The sequence below is a fragment of the Cervus canadensis genome, chromosome 10, assembly GCF_019320065.1.
Source record: "Cervus canadensis isolate Bull #8, Minnesota chromosome 10, ASM1932006v1, whole genome shotgun sequence".
Lineage (NCBI taxonomy): Eukaryota > Metazoa > Chordata > Mammalia > Artiodactyla > Cervidae > Cervus > Cervus canadensis.
In genome coordinates, this window is record NC_057395.1 from 13,531,770 (window position 1) to 13,553,319 (window position 21,550).

General features: G+C 40.0%; 1 protein-coding gene across 6 annotated transcripts in view; it reads left to right on the top strand.

Moving 5' to 3' along the window:
• TASP1 (taspase 1) overlaps positions 1–21,550 on the top strand; it is a 246,075-nt gene that overhangs the window by 88,722 nt on the left and 135,803 nt on the right. For 3 of the 6 annotated variants that reach the window (XR_006271492.1, XM_043478985.1, XM_043478984.1), the window contains exons 9-10: positions 15,628–15,747; positions 20,984–21,049. Coding sequence is in view for 5 of the 6 variants with exons in the window: in XM_043478985.1 (XP_043334920.1) it covers positions 15,628–15,747; positions 20,984–21,049 (186 nt within the window). In the remaining variant the exon portion in view is untranslated. Of the gene's footprint in view, positions 1–15,627; positions 15,748–20,983; positions 21,063–21,550 lie in introns of all 6 variants that reach the window. The other 3 variants (XM_043478982.1, XM_043478983.1, XM_043478986.1) reach the window with 1 other exon arrangement.

Below are 21,550 nucleotides of genomic sequence, written 5' to 3' on the forward strand. Positions count from 1 at the left end.
GGAATGTGGTTTTCCAGGAGGCTTATTATAGGTTGACATCAGATGTTGTTAGACTTGTAAATCCTCCCTCTATTTTTAGTATTCATCAGCTCTGTAGAGCCTCTTGTAAGTTTTGATGTTTAACCAGAATCATAGGAGGGGAAAATGAAGGTATTCCTTCATTATCATTGGGGTAATCTTTGCTGATCTTGTATGTAATGTACAAATTGTCATATTATTGCTTTCCTAAATGGAAATTCCTCCAGTGAATGGGATTTCATAGACGTCTTCCTATCTGGGAGTTGGTTCAGACCATGATGTTAACAGCATCAGGTTCTAAGTCAGAATTTTTAAATATGTCCTCATACTGTACCCCCATGTGCTAATGACCTGAGTTGACCTGTCACAGATGTAGTGGTGTTAACATGTGTGTAGCTAATATACACATGTAGTAAGGCCAGCAGAATAAACCAGCACATGAAGAGACAAATGTGTATACACTGGCGTGCACACACACATAGATCAATAACAGGGTGCTTTAAGATCAGAAGATAAGACCCACTGCTTAATCAAGATGAAGGAAAGCTGGAGTTCTCAGAGTCCTGACTGGCCGACATCTTCTGTCATCAGCCTAGAACCTTCTGAATAAGAAGTCGCAGGCCAGAAACTATTCAAGACCCGAGGCTGGGGTTACTCGAGGAGTGGAGGGAGTGGTGCTGGCTGAGGTGGGTACAGAAGACCGGGAGATCTGGTCGTCTGACGTGGGCCGGTCCAGAGGCCCGGGGCAGATGTGGAGCTGCTCTGGACATCAGATTCCTCAGTGGTACAGGCAGCACGCGGTCCCAGGAGACTGCTGTCTTTCTATGTGACACTTCTCTAATATAGTCTCACTGGCAAAACAGAGCTTCTCCAAACCTCTTGATCCTGTCATTGAGAGCTTCTTTATTCTAGTGTGTGTGCTCGACCTGGCTAACTGTTATCTTCATCCGTGTAGTGTTTGTTTTCGTTTTCTTTCGGCTGTACTGCATAGCATGTGAGCGCTTAGTTCCCTGACCAGGGATCGAACCCTCGCCACCTGCATTGGAAGCGTGCAGTCTTAACCACTGGACCACCAGGGACATCCCCATCTGGGTAGTTTTAAATCTACTGGTAGGAGGTTCTTAGGCTCTACTCTCAATTTACTAAATGAAAATCTGCAGGGATGTGTAAGGTGTTGGGGCAGAATTTGAGACTCATTGGTTTGTCTGCTTAGTATGTCACAGTGGGCCTAGAAAAGCACCTGCTCAGTAATCATTTCTTCCGTGAACATAGAATGTTTTAGAGGAGTTGGTAGTTACATGACTGCATTCAGTTAAGTTTGTGTCCACTCGTACTTATTTAGCTCTCTTTCAGGAAGTCTAGAGTTCTTTTCTCCTTTCACCTTATTCCAGAATTTGTTTCCAGGTCATTGTCAATTTTTCAACAGGCACCAGACACAGTGCCATGAAACTGTGTTTGAGTGAATGAATCCAAATTTTTATTTCCATCCCACTTTCGTGCCCTGATGTTTCCAGTTGCTTATTACACACCTCATGTCTAGCTCAGCAAGTCTAGAGTCAAGGTTCATCACCTTCTTCTGCATGACTGCGGTAGCATCCCAGCCCTTCTGCTGCTGCCCCTTCCAGTCAGTTCTAAAAACAGCATTCACGGAATCACTTAGAAGTGCAATTTTGTCTTGTCATGACCCTGTTTAAACTCTTCAGTCACTTCCAGCTGCACTTAGAAATAAAGTGCAGCCCCGTAACAGATCCCACAGGACTTGGTAGGAGCAGGTGCCTGTCTTTCTTTCCAGTCTTTTGTTCTTTTACTCTCAGGAGGTCACGCTGTCAAGGTGCTGCAGGAGTCAGGGCCTTTGTCCTGTGACTCCAGATCCCAGAAATTTTGCCTTTCCGCTCCCACCTGTCACTCAGGCGGGCAGGCAGCTCCAGCTGCCTCTCTGTGAGGGCGCTTGTTTGACGTCTCTCTTCCACTACAGTGCAGGTTCCAGGAGGACAGGGACTCTGTCTGTTTTGGTTACCATGGTGTCTCAGTTTGGCACATGATGTTTGTTGTTCAGTCGCTGAGTTGTGTCCGACTCTTTGCCACCCCGTGGACTGCAGCGCACCAGGCTTCCCTGTCCTTCACTATTTCTTGGAGCTTGCTCAAACTCATGTCCACTGAGTTGGTGATGCCATCCAACCATCTCGTTCTCTGTCACCCCCTTCACCTCCTGCCCTTAATATTTCCCAGCATCAGGGTCTTTTCCAGTGAGTCAGTTCTTTGCATCAGGTGGCCAAAGTATTGGAGCTTCAGCTTCAGCATCAGTCCTTCCAATACATATTCAGGGTTGATTTCCTTTAGGATTGATTGGTTTGGTCTCCTTTCTGTGCAAGGAACTGTCAAGAGTCTTCTCCAGCACCGCAATTCAAAAGCATCAATTCTTCAGCACTCAGCCTTCTTAAAGGATGGTCCAACTCTCACATCTGTATGCATGTCTACTGGAAAAACCAGAGCTTTGACCATATGAACCTTTGTTGGCAAAATGTTGTCTTTGCTTTTTAATATGCTCTCTAGATTTCTCATAGCTTTCCTTCCAAGGAGCAAGCATCTTTTAACTTCATATTATATAATATATATAATAAGTGTTCATTAAACAGTTGATGATAAATACAGGTATTATTTTTTGTTTTGTTTTATTTTGGTTGCTTCTTTTTGACATGCCTACCACTCAAATCTATACCATTTTTTCCTTGATGACTGGATGGTTGCAGTATCTTTCTTACTGGCCTCCCTGTTTCCAGACTTTCCCCATTCCTCTTTAATTCTGTGTATTATCCCAATATACATTTCCTTAAAAATACCTGCATTGGTCTTGTCCTTCTCTTGGGAGAAACTTTAATAGAATCTTTGCTATCTGTAGATTAAAACCCAGTGTCTTTAGCTTGACTTTATAAACCCTCTTCAAACTTGTACCCAACCTACTTTTCCATTATTTCTCTCCTGGAATAATCTTTTCTTTTTTTTTTTTCCCTACTACAAATTACATCTCTGCATTTGACTTTTTTATGAATTTCCTGAAAGTTCTCATTTCTAAGTTTTGCTCATGTCTCTCTTTGTGGAATAAATGATAATTAATAATGGAAAACCTGCCACTTTGCCTACTGAAATTGAAATCCAAGCCCTTCTTTAAGGACCAGCTCAGATGCTACCCAGATTAAAACAAATTCCTTTCTTCTATTTAGTACATGTAATGGGCACTCAATAAGTGCTTGTTGAATTATCTTCTGCCTTTGCCATTTTGAGATTGATGTGTGTGGTTATTTTATCTTATTTGTGTAGGCATGTAGAGGGATGAACATTTGTTTTTAATTCCTATCACAGTGCCTTGAAAAATACCTTTACTCAATTAGCATTGCTAATTTAAACATCTACAATCAATGATTCTACTAGGAGGGGGGATCGGCATGGGGAATACGTGTAAATCTATGGCTGATTCATATCAATGTATGACAAAACCCACTGAAAAAATAAATAAATAAATAAAGTAGGAAAAAAAAAAGAAAAAAAATATAAATTTTGAGAGAGCAATGCATCTGTTATTTTCTTCAATTGTAAGTTTGAATCTTCTTTCTAATGCTTCAAGCATACTGTTAGTCCAAAACTATACCTCACTTTTAACAGTAAGCTTGTATTTGGGGATGTAATTAAAGAAAAATTAGGTTGTTTGGAAATAGTACTAATAATATTATTCATTAAGTGAAGGAAATGATTGTAGGGAACCAGTATCTCAGAAGCAACCAACCACTCCAGAGTTGAGTCAGGAAGTGTCCACAAGGGGGCGTGCCCATCTAGCCATCTAGAGAAATGTGGCTAATTCCCACTTCAGTTATGCAGGTGAAAATGCCTGTTTTCATGTAAATCCATGGCTGATTCATGTCAATGTATGGCGAAATCCACTACAATATTGTAAAGTAATTAGCCTCCAACTAATAAAAATAAATGGAAAAAAAAAAAAAAGAAAACGCCTGTTTTACAAATGTACTCTTAGAACATGTCTTCACGCACCCGCCCCCACCCTCCCCTCCCAACCCCGGCCAGGAAAAAGAATGAACCTTCCCCACCACAAAAATTCCTACCCATTTTCTAGCACTCGTTTATTTGGGTTGTGTGATTTTCCAAGGAGTGATAGGGGATGGAATGGAAATGGGGATTGCCTTGCAAGCTAAGACAGTCTATGAAGCTGTGGTTGTGCGCCGCCCCCCCCCCCCCCACACACATTGAGAACATTTTCATTTTACAAGCATTGCCAACTCTTCTGTGGTCATTTTATGTTTTTTGCTCAAGGGATAGCAGTGCTTCATTTTCGCAGCTTTACCGATTTGTATCATCTGAAACTTTGAGGAACTCACCAGTAAGTGACCTTGAGGGGTGCACAGGCTTTGAGTGGCATTTCCGCCAGAGATCATGGCCTCTTGGGATCTTTAGCTTTTCTTTGCAGTACCTGTTTTACCTTGACTTCATCATTATCACCAGCAAACATTTATTACTATTTATACACAGGTTTTCAAGCAGGTTTTACCATTTTAGGTGATCCAGAGGAATTAAGCAATAAAGGAAACTCGTATCACACTCATTTGGTATGTGCCAGAAGAACGGAACCATCTGGGGGAGGTGCAGGGACTCGCGGGATGGAGAAAGTCACTCTAAGCACATGATAGGCTTTATTAAGAGCTAGACTTTGAGCTGGGCCTTCCCTGGTGGCTCAGACGGTAGAGAATCTGCCTGCAATGTGGGAGACCCGGGTTCAATCCCTGGGCTGGGAAGACCTCCTGGAGAAAGGAATGGCTACCCATTCCAGTATTCTTGCCTGGGAAATCCCATGGACAGAGGAGCCTGGCGGGCTACAGTCCACGGGGTCGCAAAGAGCTGGATATGACTGAGTGACTAATACTTTAGTCTTTGGGTCTAAGGTCTTGGCTAAAGAGTAGGGCTTACATAACTGTAGAGAGAAAGAGAAAGTCCTAAGTTTGGAAGAAGCCTGTGAGTGGATAAGCTGATTGCACTACAGAATTTCTGCAGGACAGTGATTTCAAACCCAGATGCTCACGGGGGCTGGGCAGGTAGTGTGAACGTGGGAGACCATCTAGAGAGGTGGCGTGCATGGCAGTACATGATGCAGTTTGTGGTATGAGAAAACCAAACTACAATGCGCCAACTTCTGACCAACTTTTCTGGTCAAACCAAACTCTGGTTTTGGCAGTCTGTAATCCCCCATCGGGGCACGGCAGTTGAAAGGATTCAAATGTTCACAGAATTTGGCAAAGTGAAATAGGCCATAGAGGAAGTAAGTCCAAAGCCAAAGTCCCCCCTGAACGTCTATTTGCCCTGACTGTACTTGGAAGCAGATGAGGAGAGTATTTTGAAATATGTGTGAGTGGGGCCTGTCCTGAGGCTATTTACCTTAAACATAGCCTTTGAAGTGTTGGGAGTCTCTGAAAACATCATTGGAGTTAATTTGAATGGCTTCAGAATTTCTGAGATTTAGTACTATCATAATTAGTTCAGATTGTATTTTACATCCTAAACTATACTTAGCTCCTTCTTATTCTTTGTAATTCTTTGGTTTATCTCTAATTTCTAATAAGATTTTAATCTATTGGGGAACAAAAAGAAAATTAGTATATGGGCATTTTTGCCTCCCTTTTGCTTTTTAATATGCTGATCTTTAGTTGTTATGTATTTATAATTTTAAATAACAATGTCTATTTTTGTGAGTATACTCATAATTATATGGTCAAATGAATACTGCTGTACTTAAAAAAAAAATCTCATATCACATGAAGTAACATTACTTAGTTACTAAAGTCAGTGTCAAATATTGTTCTAAAGTCTGAAGAGGGCGGAATTTAAATCCAGGTTAAATGACCCATCCCGATTGTCATGGTGTTTCATTGGCAGGAATAGACTCCAGATTGTCCAAGTTATCTTTGAGTCCTTTATCTGTTATTCCCCACTGCTTTAAGACTCAGTTCAAAGGCCAGTGGCGCTCTGGTATTTAAAAGAAAAAGTGTAATTTTATCCAGAGAAGGTACATGTAAGCTCTGAAATGAAAGAAAGACCAGAGGTCCAGACCGCGGCCAGGTGTTCCTGGAAAGAGCCAAATTGGACAACTAAATTGGAAAAGGTTGCCTGCTCTTATTAAAGAGACTTTGTTGCTGTCTATTTAATTAGCAAAGTCTTAGCTCATTTATTTATGTGTTTTTTAATCTGCCCAGGTAATGACATTCATAGCCTATTAGTGCGTGTGCTGGTAGCATGTTGCACCATCTCTGTGGTTGAAGTCCTTTCATATATGTGCCTCTCGGAGGTGAAACTGCCAAATCCTCTCAATTTCCTCCTTCTCCCTGAACTTGTTTCCCAGACAGCAACGATTGAGTTTAAGACAGTGAAGGATGACCAGCTCTCCAGTAGAAAAAGTAAAAGCTAAAATAGTTAGAGATAAAGTATTATATGAATACTAATTATTTAGAGCTTTTAGGAGAGCAATCTGGAATTAAAGAAACCGAACTGGTTAGTCAAACACGAGGAGTGTGATCTGGTGCCAGATGGTTGATCTAGGGGACGGGAAGGCGGTAAAGAAGTGTTACTGGAAGAAAATATCGAATGGTGGGGTGTGTGGCCAGTATAAAGACATATCATCTCTTTGTGGATAAAGTGAGAGGCTTAGTGTTTCATGGGAAAAGCCTTAGAAGTTTGTTTTGAACCGTGGACCAAAGGGCATGCACAGCCTCCTGAAATAAAGATCACTTCCACATTGTAAGAAATGAGTCTGGGCTTCAGTTCGGTTATTATGGGACCGGAGAAAGATTTCTCAGCAGTTGTTTAAGGATATGCTCTTGGGACAGAACTCATTTAGGAGTGATGTGCAGAAGCATTATATTTAGGGAAGATTGAAATACGAAATAATCAGAGAAATATGAGAAGTTAGAGGAAAACTTCTTTGGAGAGGCTGAGCCTGGCTCATGCATAAAAACTGAGCAGAAGGCAGTTTCAAGAGGACAGAAAGTTTGAGTTATTGATGAGGTGCAGTTAGAAAGCGCCATGACACTTGGCTTGTTGCTGCCTACAGGTGGATGAGGGCAAGACAAGCCCGAGGAGCCCAGAAGCAGCCCGTGTATAAACAGGCTTCCAGAGAGGGGGGAGCTGCTGGGTTTACGTTGTGCTCTTAGGGCCAGGGCTCCCGTGTGTTTCAGAGGCGATTCAGGAGACCTCTTCTGGACTTTCCGAGACCTTGGGACTTGGAGAAGGGCGGTATTTCTCTGTGGGGCAGGGATAGGGGATGCAGAGTGAGTCAGGAAGCCACCTCTACCATGACATCTGATAGTGTCTTCTGTTACTGCCAAGAGCCAAGCTTAACCCCCTCCCCCTGGAGGAGAAGGCGGGAGGGTTGGGCCCTGCCTCGCTTTAGTGCCTGGAGAAAATCATTGCCTGTTCAATTTCATTCATTCAGTTTGTCCATTCAACAAGTTGTTCAGTCACAGAACTGATTTTGCCCTTCTTTCTTCTGCTTATTTATTTTATTGCCTTTTTGGATCTTTTCGTTTAGTATTCATTCCTCTTTCATTGATTTTTCATCTTCTGTTTTTTCTCCTTGTGTTTATCTTGTTCCCTTTCTAACTTGTTTAGTTGGACACTTAGCTTACTATTTTATTTCTTTTTTAATATCAATACTTTGGGTATTAATTTCCCTCTCAGTGCCACTTTGATTTCATCTCTCGCAAGTTTTAAAATGCAGTGTTTTATATGTCTATTTCTTTTTGGCCATGTAGCTTGTGAGAGATCTTAGTTCCCTGACCAGGGATTGAACCTGGGCTCTTGGCAGTGAAAGTGCAGAGTCCTAACCCCTGGACTTCCAGGGAATTCTCTGAAATGTAATATTTTTTTTTATTATCACTGGTTATTTAGTATTTTTGTTTCTATTTAGGTTTCTTATTTGATCCGTAAGTTATTTAGCAGTGCTTTTTTCTTTTTTAAAAAATTTTATTTACCTTTATTGATTCCTAACTTGTTTTGTAGTCAGAGAGTGTTTTCTGTTTGATATTGTTTCTTGAAATTTGTTTATGGGTTTAATGTGTGGTCAGTTTTTTTAAATACTTACTTGTGTTTGAAAACAATGCTTTCACTCTAATTGGAACAAAGTTCTGTGAATGCCTAAAGTTAAGCCTTTTAATGTGCTATTCAGACCTTTTCTTTTTTAAAATTTTATCTATTTTTTTATGGCTGTGCCGTGTCTTCGTGATTGCACGTGGGCTTTCTCTAGTTGCCGTGAGCAGGGGCTCTTCTGCCTTGTGCTGCATGGGCTCCTCATTGCCACGGTTCCTGTTGTTGCAGAGCCTGGGCTCTAGAGCGCGAGGTCAGGAGTTTCGGCTTGCTGTCGCTAGAGCGGGGTCTCAGTAATGTCAGACTGACTTAGTTCTGTGGCATGTGGAGTCTTCCTGGACCAGGTACTGAACCTGTGCATTGGCCAGTGGGTTCCTATCCACTGTACCATCAGGGCAGTCCCTAGATCTTTTATTTCTTACTGAATTTTTGTTTGTTTGTTTTTAGTCATTTTCCTTATTCATGGTTAAGAAAAATGTGTTAAAATATCTCATTATGGAATATCATGGGTTTCTCCATGTTGCTCTGTTTCTGCTTTATGTACATTTGGGGCTATTTTTAATTTTAGGTACATACAGATTTAGAATTATTATATGGCCCTGGCTTATCTAAATTTTCAGTATTTACCACGTGGACATCCTTTAGCCGTGTTAATTTTTTGCCTTAAAACTGATTCTGATGTTAATGTAGTTACACTGTTTGGTTTGGTCCCTACTGGGTGTGTCTCTTCTTCTCCCTTGTCCTTTTGCTTTCAGCTTTTTCATATCCTTATTTTTCAGGTGTGTCTGTGATAACGTATAGCCAGATTTTAAAACCCCATCTTGATCTTCTAATAATACACTATTTTTGTGTGGCTGTGCTGGTCTTCACTGCTACTCGAGCTTTTCTCTAGTTGTGGAGAGCGGGGCCACTCTTCAGTCATGGCGCGCAGGCTTCTCATTGCAGTTACTTCTCTTGCTGTGGGCTTCGGTGGTTGCAGCTCCCAGGCTCTAAAATGCAGGCTCAATAGTTGTGGCACATGGACTTAGCTGCTCCTTGGAATGTAAGATCTTCCCAGACCAGGAACTGAACCCATGTCTCCTGCATTGACAGGCAGATTCTTTACCACTGAGCCACCAAGAGAGCCCAATAATATACTATTATTATTTTTGAAGACAATATTAATTTTGATTTACATGCATGTTTGCCATTGTATTTGCTTGCCCGTTCCTCGTTTCATTCCTGAGTGTCCTTTTCCTTGTTGGATTATTGTCTTAGTCCTTTCAGACTGCTGTAACAAAATACAAGAGACCGGATGGCTTACGAACAACAGGAATGTTTTTATCATAGTTCTGGAGGCTGGGAAGTCCAACATGAAGGCATCGGCAGATTTGGTGTCTGATGAGGACCTCCCTCCTAGATGGCCATTCTTTTGCTGTAACCTTACATGCCAGAAGGGACAGGGAAACTTCTTGTGCTGCTTCTACAATGGCGTATCTCTTTCATGCAGGCTCTGCCTTCATGACCTGATCATTTTTTGATGCCCTACCTCCAAACACCATCACTGTGGGGGTCAGGATTGCAATAGGTGAAATTTTGGAAGGGCACACTTAGAGCACAGCAGTTATTTTCCTTTTTCTTAAAGTATATTATTCATTTGTTTATTTGTTCATCCATTCAACAAATATTTTTTGAGTACTTAAGAGGTGTCAAGTCCTTTTCTGGTGCTTTGCTTATGCTAGTGAGTAAAACATACAAAGATTGCTGCCTTTGTGGAGCTGCTAGTCTTTTGGAGGAGTTTGGCAGTTTAAATATTATGAAAATAAATTGTGTATCTTAGAAGATTCAGGTTATGGAAAAAAGACAAAGTAGAGCTAAGAAAAGAACATTAGGTATGCTCATGAGTATGGAGTATTAGAAGGAGGTCAGTCTTCAGTAGTAACCACAGTGACCCTTTAGGACTTCATTAAGTGCAGGGCTCTTGGTGGTAAACACATTTTATTTATTTATAAATGTATTTGTTTTATTTTTGTTCCTAAAAGTAATTTTGTTAGGTACCCACTTCTAGGTTTATAGTTCTTTTTCTCTGAAAATATACCACTGCCTTCTGGCTCCCATTGGACTGTTGGAAATTCTGCTGTCACTCCACTGTAGTAAGCTTTCCTTTCTCTCTGGCTCCTTGCCTTTTTCTCTGGATTTCTGGAGATCTAGATTCTTATTTTTCATCTCTTGTGGGGAAATTTGAGCCATTTTTTCTTTAAATATTTTCACTTCTCTATTCTTTCCAGCTGGGAGTACATTAGATTTTCATTCATTTTGCCATCTCTTCTGTATTTTCCATCACCACCCCCCTTTTACAATTGCAATCAATTAATTGTGTATTAAATGTTATATAAATATACATGTGTTATGCTATTAGGAAAAAGTTGAAAGATTTGATCATGATCTGGCATTTCAAATCCTGTGTTGTATACTCAAAAATAGATACATCAGCTGTTGACTTGATTAAGGTAAAACAGTGAAACACACATAATCTTAAGTGTATAATTTGATGAATTTTGATATGTGTATACATCCATGTGACAAGATCTGACATTGCTACTGTGCTAGAAGGTTTCTTTATGTCCCTTCAGAGTCTATACCTCCCTCCCAAGACAACTATTTTTCTGATTCTTTTTCACCATAGTTTTGCCTGTTCTAAATAAGACTTCAGATAAATGGGAGCATATTTGATACACTGTGTTGTGGCCAGCATCTTTTACTCAACATACATCTAAAAAATTATCCATATTGTTGCACATATCACTAGTTCTTTTTTATTCTTGTACAGTCTTGCACTGTTGCCTGTATCACATCTTGTGTACCCATTCCCCTCTTGATAGGCATTTGGATTATATCTAGGTTTCGACTGTTGCAGTTTGACTAAGGTGTTATAAACATTTTTGACAAGTCTTTTGTTATATATATTTTGCTTTCTCTTGTGGTAAATAGGCTTCCCTCATAGCTCAGTTGGTAAAGAATCTGCCTGCAATGCAGGAGACCTGGGTTTGGTCCCTGGGTCGGGAAGCTCCCCTGGAGAAGGAAACAGCGGCCCACTCCAGTATTCTTGCCTGGGAAATCCCATGGACAGAGGAGCCTGGCAGGCTACAGCTCATGGGGTAACAAAGAGTCAGGCGTGACTGACAGTTTCAGGTTTTCAGTTTGGGGTGAATACTTAGGGGTATAGCTGAGTCATAGCTAGGTGTGTATATTTAATTTAGAGTTAAATTTTTTTGAGTTAGAATTTTAAAATTGTGATTAATATTTATTCCAGAAACATAAGAAGCCAAATTAGATATGTTCATGATTATATTTTTAAACTGATTTTAAGTCATTGAGATGTAGTCTGTGTTTGATCAAATGAATGCAATTTAATAATCTATAGTTAATATAATTTTAAGGAACTTGTCAGAATTATCATCTTTTTAAATTCCTCAATTTTGATTTCAACTCCAGTATATCTTAGGTTGCTATTCTTTTTTTTTTTTTTTTAGGTTGCTATTCTTAACCAGTCATTTATTATGAGTTCAAATTAAATACTATTAATTAAACAACATATGAATAAGAATAAAAATGTGTTAAAGCTTTGTAAAGCGTCCATTGTGGCTTCCCAGATGGCTCAGTAGTACTGAACTCACCTGCTGCCAATGCTGGAGATGTGGGTTTGATCCCTGAGTCAGGAAGACCCCCTGGAGAAGGCAATGGCAACCCACTCCAGTATTCCTGCCTGGGAAAGCCCGTGGACAGAAGAGCCTGGCGGGCTACAGTCCACGGGCTCGCAGAGTCGGACACGACTCAGCGACTGATCGGCAGCGACAGCAAAGCTCCCACTGCAGCTCAGTGGCGACATGATCCAAGTCACGAGCGTGGCCATCACTCACACATGCTCATTCGGCATGTGCGCTGAGGCCCCCAAATGGCTCCACTTTGGAGGAAGCAGACACATGGTACATTATTTGTAAGGTTATTAAAAAACAAAACAAAACACTGAGATTAAAAGCATTGCATTTTCCACCTTTAATGTTGCAGTCCCAGAGCACTGTATAGGGGTTCTGCCAGTTGGAAAACATTGTCCTTTGCTACTTTTGAGAGACTGGAATTTTTAGGTAATCCTCTGGAACTTTGTTATGATATGAATTTATAATTAAAGCTATAATTCAGATATATTAAAGCCCCTTAAAAGCATCGTTAACACACTTATTTTGGTTTTGAGCTGAAAATGTTTCTGTTTACTTTTGGTGAATGATTTAGGGAATTAATAGCAAAGATTTTTACAAAATAAACTTTTTTCTCTGCTGTAGATATATTTGGCACTAATATGTATAGTGCTGCAAAGATTTTAATGTACATTTATTAAGCAAAGAATAAAGGATTATTTAAAAATAGACATCTTGACTGTAGCTTTCCAGAAACATCATTTGTAGTATTGGACATCAGAAGGGGGATTTTCTGAAGAGAGAAGAGAAAAGTCATTGGGTATTCTTATATTCAAATCTTCCTTGGTTTCAGCCAAGCCAGACACATGAAAGCAGATAATTGTGGCTGAGCTCTCCTTCGTTTATACACATAACTGATACACGCTCAGCCCACAGAGGCCCCGCCATTGGAGGGACGGGTTTCAGGAGTCGGATGCGGAGCCTGGCCCAGGTTTCTTGTGCCCAGATCTGTCATCGCATCTTTAGGATTCTTGAAGGTGGGAAAGATTTATGCTGCAGTTACTGGGCTGTCATGGAAGGTGTTATGTCAGCTGTGTTTCTCAAGTGGAGGCTCAGGCCGATTATAATGCTACTCACCAGCCTAACAAGGGTGCGTTGGGAAGACTTGGTATCTTAAAAAAAAATGTATTTCCGTCTTTATTATTATATTAGGATGATCTCACCATACATCAGGTTCAGGATGCACTTTTACACTCGAGATATTATTCTTGTATTTTATCTATTTGATACTTGAGTAATTCTGTACAGAAGAAACCCTGGAGGAGGAAATGGCCACCCACTCCAGTATTCATGGGATTCTGTTCGAGAATCCCATGGACAGAGGAGCTTGGTAGGCTGTGGTCCATAGGGTCACACAGAGTCGGATATGACTGAAGCGGCTTAGCATGCATGCACACATGCATATACATGTTAATGAGATAAATAACGGATAGATGGTGTCTCTTGGCAGGTTTCAGAGTTAAAGTGCAGGTTAGAGCCTTAATTTTCATGTGGAAAGTAGCTACATTTTGTTCTAAGGAATTTATTAGTTTATATGTGTTACTTTATTTAATTCTTACAATAACTTTGTAATAGCCAACTCCAATTTGGAGCGAGAAAAATGAAAACTTTTGACATTAAGTTCAATAGAGATTACTAGATCATTGGTTACTTGTAGAAAGTTTTATTTGTCTTTTCCATAACACATGGAATCTCTATGTCCACTTTATACACATGTGTTTATTCTGACAAGAACTATAATTTATGCCATTGCTTTTTAATAACAATTTTATCAAAAAAATTAATGCAACTAGCATATTTCAGTCAAGGACATTAAGTCTGTGTGTATGTATGTGGTGCATATACTTCTAGGTATTTATGGAGTGTAAGAGTATAATAGTAGCTCTACATAATAGCAGTCATTGTATGTTTTTTAAACTTTCTAAGATTTCTTTTCTATACAAACGAGCTCTGTGAAATTATTATAGCCAAAATACCACTGTTTGTCTTTCATTCAATTTACCTGCACTTCATAAAAATGCTTAAATATTACTTCATCATCTTTCAGTTTGCATTTCAGCATGTGAAATCTATAAACTAATTCTTAAATATTTTATGAAGTATTTCTGATTTTTGCAGGTGTTGCAAGCCATTAGGAATATTTAGCTTAATTTGGAACAGAATTCTCTATCTTTTGCTTGATTTTTCGTTTTTGAAAAACAGGTTATAGTAAATCCATCTATGTATAATCCTTCCATGTCTTTGTACAGTAAGGTTCAAAGGGATAAAAGTTAGTCATGATATCCTGATTGAAATGCTGAGAATTGTTTTTACAGATAATGCATATCATTGTGTGTATGTTATGTGTCCCGTCAGTAAAATTGTTTAATAGAACGTTTGAGTAGGATCAACAGTCACAGTTAATAAAAAAGAACTAATAAAGAATAGCCTTTCCTGACTTTGTTGTTGCTGTTTTTGAGGAAGGTTATTCTACAGTGCCTTTTTATTTGTATGAGAGCAGTCTGTTTCTAAAAGAACCAGTAGGATTGATTAGATCATGTTTTAAAATACTTTGTAGTATGTTCATGGTGATATGCTGCCAACTGGTAGTTGAATAAGACTGAGCTTAAATCTTTTATGCCGACATAGTGTTGTTCTTAAGTGGTTTAAGTTTCTCCTTGAGTGGACTTGTGCCTATAAAATTATTTGCCTTAGAATGAGTAGAGCAGACATTTGGCTGATCATGACCTATGGGATGGTATCAGACCTTGTTTCTCAAAGTAGAGTCCACGGACCAGAAGTCTCTTTGAACATGGGGTTGTCCCTGACTCTCTTACAGACTTAGGGGTGTGGGTGAGGATGGGGTTCTCAGGTTCTGGGGCACCAGTGCCCGAGTTTGAAAATATATACCACCATGACCACAGTGAACTTAAAGACCTACAATAGCCCTCCTTTAATATACTAAAAAGGTAATTTTTCATGAAATTTTGTTCCTGCTCCTTTTACTTCTGATTTTTATCCAGCAGGGTAAAGTTTGTCTGCCTTGCACAGGTGACTCAGAAATCTTCGAGGCAAGAGACAGCTGCTCGTGGTCAATATGTGTGAAATGCCTTAAGCATGTGAGGCCTGGAACAAGACCCAGAAACACAAAGATGGCTCCCGGGAATGTGCACTTTTCTGCCATACGAGTGGCAACCATATTATTAACATAGCAGGGAAGGGAGTTTGCCATCAAGTGTCTCACAAGGAAGAAATTTTAAAGAAAACTCTAGCATGATCTAGTTCAAGACTGAATGGCACTCTCTTTATTTATTGTGGTGAATATATTACTTTTGGAAAATTTTACATAATATTAAAAAAATATAAATAAGGACATTTATTAGTTCACTTATACCATAGATCCTTTCCTCTACAGATTCTCAGTCGTGAACTGAATTCTTGAGATTAAGGCGATACAGTGATATACTACAATTTTTATTGTTGTTTTCTGCCTCCCTTTGAAAGGCACGTTAGGCTTCTTATTAGAGAAAAGCAACTGGACACCCTTGGCTCAGGATCTTTCACTGGAAAATAAGTTTTGACTTGAACCAGGTTTAAGTGTCAACTTGATAATAGATAATTTCAGGAGATTGCCGAATGTTCCAGCTAAGGATAATATCGGATTTTGCTGTGTAGTGATTGTCCTTGAAGTGCTCTGTGGTCGTATCCTTGTTATGCAACATGCTTAGTGAGTGCCCTGGCCCTTTTTGCTCCACAGGAGAACGACTCAGGTGCTTTGGACACAGTGGGCGCTGTGGTTGTGGACCACGAAGGGAATGTGGCTGCCGCCGTCTCTAGTGGAGGCTTGGCCTTGAAACATCCGGGGAGAGTTGGGCAGGTAAGGAACGCTGAGGTTTTTCAACTAGCCTCACAAGTTGAACGTAGAATTTTCCAGCTCACAAGTTTTTGAACCAGTAGAGACATTTTTTGTTTTTTCTTTAGTAAAAACAAATGGTATTGTTCTTAACACTTACATAGTATGAATCATCAACTACCTGTTCAGGATATTTTCTAAAATGAAAACCTACCTCAGAATACTGGGGTTCTTACTGATCATTCTCTGTAGAAGCGAGCACCTGACTGTATGACTTGCTTTTCAGGTGGGAAAATGGTTTCAGAGTTGCATTTTGTATTTCCTCTATTCAAGGAACAGTAGCATTTTGACCCGAATCCTATCTCTGATTAAGCATTTCAGCTGTTTTATAGACTAACTGATATTTCAAGTCACCAACACATGATACTACTCAAGAAATCGAGACATGAGGGAAGCCGAATTTATGTGCAACTGGCTTTTTGCGAACTCACATGTACATCTTCTTCACCCCCATCTCCCCATCTCCAGCCTTTAGTAGTAAATTGAGAATGAAATTTAACAATACATTTGATCTAATAATCTTTCTGAGTATATACCAATTTGGCACATTGCTTACTGGCTTAACAAATATTTGTTGAGTGAACAAACGAATTGGATGCCCTCACAGAGTCTGTTGGCTTCCCAAGCGGCACTAGTGGTAAAGAACCCGCCTGCCAATGCAGGAGATGCAAAAGATGCGGGTTTGATCCCTGGGTCAGGAAGGTCTCCTGGAGGAGGAAATGGCAACCCACTCCTGTATGCTTGCCTGGAGAATGCCATGGACAGAGGACCCTGGCAGGCTACAGACCATGGAGTTGCAAAGCGTGGAACACGACGGAGTACGCCCACAGCACAGTCTGTTAAAGTGTAACAGTCGCTTGGGGAGTGTGTAAGCTCAGCACTTGGATCTCACGCTGCCTCTGGAGCACTGCTTGGCACACTCGTGTGCTTTCTGTCTTGTGTTTGAAGAAGAGTCCACGTCACAGTTGCTTTGGACACGGTGGGTCACGAGTGCTCGGAGCAGTGGTCTGATTCATGGAGGACGTCTTTGCAGAGCCCCTAGTGATGTTCTGTGACCTGCCCTTTATGGTGGACAAACACTCATCGTGCTGTGGTGGGAAAGGGAAGGGAGGAATAATTAATTTTGTGCTACTCTTTGCCTGCCATGCAAGGGGATTTATGGGACATGATTACTCAACATGTGTAAATGCTTTGAACTCAGTATAAAAAGTCTTTGTCTGGTCATGGTATTTTTCCACATAATAAAGTCTTGTGTATTTGTCAAGTTTGGAATAGGAAAACCAAGCTTGGCATATCAGATCTGGATGCCTTGGTGGAGAAAGAGAGAGAAAAGCCAGCAGAGCTGCCTTCATCTCATTGCCATTCCCATGACTTTTTCACTGGTTTTTGTTTGTTTGGGTTAGCAAAATAGCAACAAGAGAACCAAGGATAGTTCTGGACTACGTTAGCGGGACATTACACCCAGCAATCTTGAAGCTGTTCTGCCACACTGCACATGGGTTGTCTTGGAAAAAGAAATACTGTAAAGCTTACATGTACACATTTGAAAACTGCTAAGAGAGTAAATCTTAGAAGTTCTCATCACAAGAAAAACCATTCTGTGGCTGTGTATGGTGACAGATGTTAATGGATGTTAACTGATCATTTTGCATTCTATGCAAATATTGAATTATTAGTCTGTATATCTGAAACTAATAAAATGTGTGTCAGTTGTACCTCAGTTTAAAAAAAACTTACATATTAATTTGCCCCACTTGACTGGTTTATGAATGTACAGTTTGTGAGGGCTGAAGAATCGGGAAAATGGTGTGAAGGAGAGGGTAAAGTTGCTTACAAGGAAGGCAGTTGTTTAATCGGGTTATATGGCACAGATGGAAGAGAGGCGACAAGCCTGGAGACATGGAAGCATCATACGAGAGGTAAAGGGCTGTCCTTCTCGACAAGCTGAATAGAATGAAACAAAATACATAAGCAAACTGTCTTTGAAAAGCAAAGACTCAGTTTTTTAAAAATGTGCTAAAACTAGGTATTCCTATATATATTTTAAATGCACAAAAACTATTAAATTTTAGCATATTACACATTTTACCCTGCTCTAGATATAACAGTTCAGATGCTAAAGTGGCAATTTGAAAGAAAACTTCATTTGCTTCCTTAGCTTATAATAATTAGAATTTACAAATGCGATACAAAAAAGGAATTATTATGTTCTACTGTCCTCCAAACCCTACCTGACCCACATGAAAACAGGCGGTTGAGTTTAGGGGTTGAGTGTGGATTTGGGTAAACCTTTATTCTAACCTCACTTCCCCACTTACCAGTCCCCTCACATGGACAGGTTACTCAACGCCTGAAGTTCTATTTTCCACAATTGTACAATGGGGATAAATAGCTACCTCACAAAGTTCTAGAAGATTAAATGACATCATGCATTTCAGTTGCTTATCACAGTCTCTTCTAATAATGTGGCAGTTGCTATTTATTATTTGCTGGCGATGTGAAGCAAGCGTATTAATTCCCGTAATCCTACAACACTGTGAAGTGCCTGTTACTATATCCTTATTTTATAAAAAAGGAAACAAAGACCCAGAGAAGAGTAAATGATAATTGTACTATCACCACTTGCATGACCTACTTTTACTCCATGATAATAGCTTTGATAGCATTTTACTACTAAAAAGAAGGAAGCTTTTTGTTTTTAGAGGTCTGCTTAAGTTTGTTGTGTTTTATCTAACAGAGTGGATAGGAAAGGGACAGTCTCTGATTCTTTTCTCTTACCTGTCACTGTCTCAGCCCAGCCTGTTTCAGAAAATGAAGAAGGAAGACAACTTAGGTCATGAAATTGAGGAGAGGTAGCATAAAGGAAATTTGGTTAGAAAGGAGAGCCAAGAGTAAGAATAAACTTTCTTTTCATGACCTCCACTGGGCTTCCAAGGAGTGTCCTTGCGGTCTTATTTACTATTTTTTGGGTGCAGAACTCCAGGTCAAGATAATTGTGGGAAATGGAAAGGGCAGTGGGCCAATATCCAGAGTTTTCAGTGAAGGAAGGTTGGGCCCTTTCACTGAGGCTACATGTTCTCTGAGGCTCTGGCTGACCCAGCACCCATCCTAGGTAGAACCAGTTGAATGGCTTTAGCCCACAAGTTTGCCATTTTTTCCTGAAATCTATGAGCTGATCACTTCTGAAGGACTTTTAGTTGCCACCCTCACCCAACTATCTTGTTTATTTTAGAAGCATGGTGTTTTCAAAGGCAGTAATAGATTTTCTACTGTCTGCCATATTAAGGGTGTTGCATTCAGTTCTTGTTTCTGCTTTTAAGAGAGGTCCAGCTCCATCATCCTGGACTCAGGGTCATTTCTCAAGGAGTGTCATTAGGGAAGTGGAGTGGGTGTGTGCATCTCAACGTCTTGGGGAACAGTTCACAGATTCCCTGGTGGCTCAACCTGGTAAAGAATGTACCTGCAATGCGGGAGACCTGGGTTCTATCCCTGGTTTGGGAAGATCTCCTGGAGACGGGAACGGCTACTCACTCCAGTGTTCTGGCCTGGAGAATTCCATGGACTGTATAGTCCATGGGGTCACAAAGAGTTCAACATGACTGAGCAACTTTCACTTTCACAGATTCTTTGAGAGAGAAAAGAAGAATCGGGACGTTAGAAAAGCCAAATTTGGAGAACCTTAGGGGGAGGTTGAAGTATTTCCAGAGAGTAGTTCCAGGATTGGTGGGCGGAAGTTATGAGAAAGTATATATTCCTTAAAGCAATCGAAGGTAAAATTGCCCACCAGTTAAAAGTGTCCAAAAGGGGTATATGTTCCCACATGAAGTGGTGAGGGTCACAGTATCAGAAGTGCCTGAACTGTTTCCTGAAAACCCCTGTTCCATGCAGAATATTGGAGCAAATTAATTCTGAAGTCCTTGTAAGGAATAAACCATCATAGAAAGTTAAAATCTGTCTGGTTACCATTCTCTGTCTTAGCTTCTTCCACTACTCACAAATAAGTTCCTAGAATATAGCAGTGCTATTTTTGTGGGAGTACCTTTTTCCTTCATCAGTCACAGAGAATACTGAATATATTGTTGTAGGATTTTTTTTTTTTTAAACACTGAATGTTTCAGAGTTTTTCTGTAATAGTTCTTAAATATCTTAAAAAATTTTTTTTTTCTAATTCTACATGTTGCTGTGCCAATGTTTATTTAGCCATTTCTTTACTGCTTGACATCTATGTTGTTTTCAGTATTTTGTTCTTACCAAACAGGTGATCATAAACATTCTTGACCACACCTCCTTGTATTCCTCTGCAATAACCATCTAAGGGTTTTTTGAATTCTGCTTCTAACTAAGGAATGGAAAAGTTATCAGTTGTGATTCCCCTTGCAAAGGCAGAGAAATCATAGTAGACATTGAAGAGGTGAATCCAGACATTCTGGGTGGCACACTTGGAAACAAAATAGGAATGGTTATCACACACTTTCATAAAACCACAGTGTTCCTGGTGGTTTCAGACACGTAAATTTATTCTGCCACCTCACAGAGTGATTAGCTTGGACAGGCCTTTTCGTCACCCTTCTTTCTGTCTGGCAGAATCTAGAGTGGTGGTGAGCATGTACTGGGCCCTTTGGTGCATAAAAGTTGGATTTCCTCTTGTCCTGTCCTGAAGGAGGAGGGAAAAGCCCTAAAACCTGAAGCAGGGTTTGCAGGAGGCTGGCGGGGGGACCGCCTGAATTCCAGGCCCCTAGGATCCTGGTTAACAGTGCTGACTCCCGGGCCAGCCTCCAGACCACCAGGAATATAGCTGGGAACCCACGGTTCCTATTATTATGCTCCCCAAATAACCTGACTGACACACACCTAGATTGAGAAGTGATTTCAAGGATCCAGAAGAGCCACACCCAGCAAGCCTACAGCAGAGGGAAGATTTTTTCTGGGAAGGAAGAAATTACTGTTGATAAGATTAATAATTTTTTTTTCTCATTTCTGAAAAATTTTAGATTAATCCTTAGCTGAAAGTAGTTTTGATAGTGTTAGAACCATTGTCTGGGTAGGTCTTAGCCTCTGGTTATCACGCATGTGCTATATACATCATTATTAGATGAGGCTTTATTAGATGGGTATGATTTCTGGCTTCTGTTGAAAGCTAGTAATTATGTATAATGTTCTTAAAATGCTGTATTTATATTTATCTACCTTCCCCCACCAGGCTGCTCTTTATGGATGTGGCTGCTGGGCTGAAAATACTGGAGCTCATAATCCCTACTCCACAGCTGTGAGTACCTCAGGTATTTGCTGCTTTCATGACCATTTTTCATTACTTCAACCTCGTAGGTCATTTATTGATTGAAAACTGTGTTTTTATGTAAACACAAAGTATGTGCTAAGACACCTCATGGACCAGAACATTGATACTTGAAAGATCTTTGATACTTGGGAATTTTTGAGAATTGTTTCACAACATAAGTATCACAGTATAAATGGTTTGCTAACTTTTTCAATACAACTTTGGGGTTAACTAAAATTTAGTTATATTTTTAATGAATTTTTTCCCCCTAATGACTCATGATAGTGCCAAATTTGGGTCAAAATGATATAAAAGTAGCAAGGCATTTGAAAAACTAAGAGGTCATTTATTAAGTAAAATGTTGATGTAAATCTTACAAGGTGTATTTCAAAATGTGTATCATGGCATATGCTTTTGACAAAATGTAGGTCCTCTTTTTGTATTTGTATTAGAAGAGTCTTTATCATTCAGAAATGTGTGTGTGTGTGT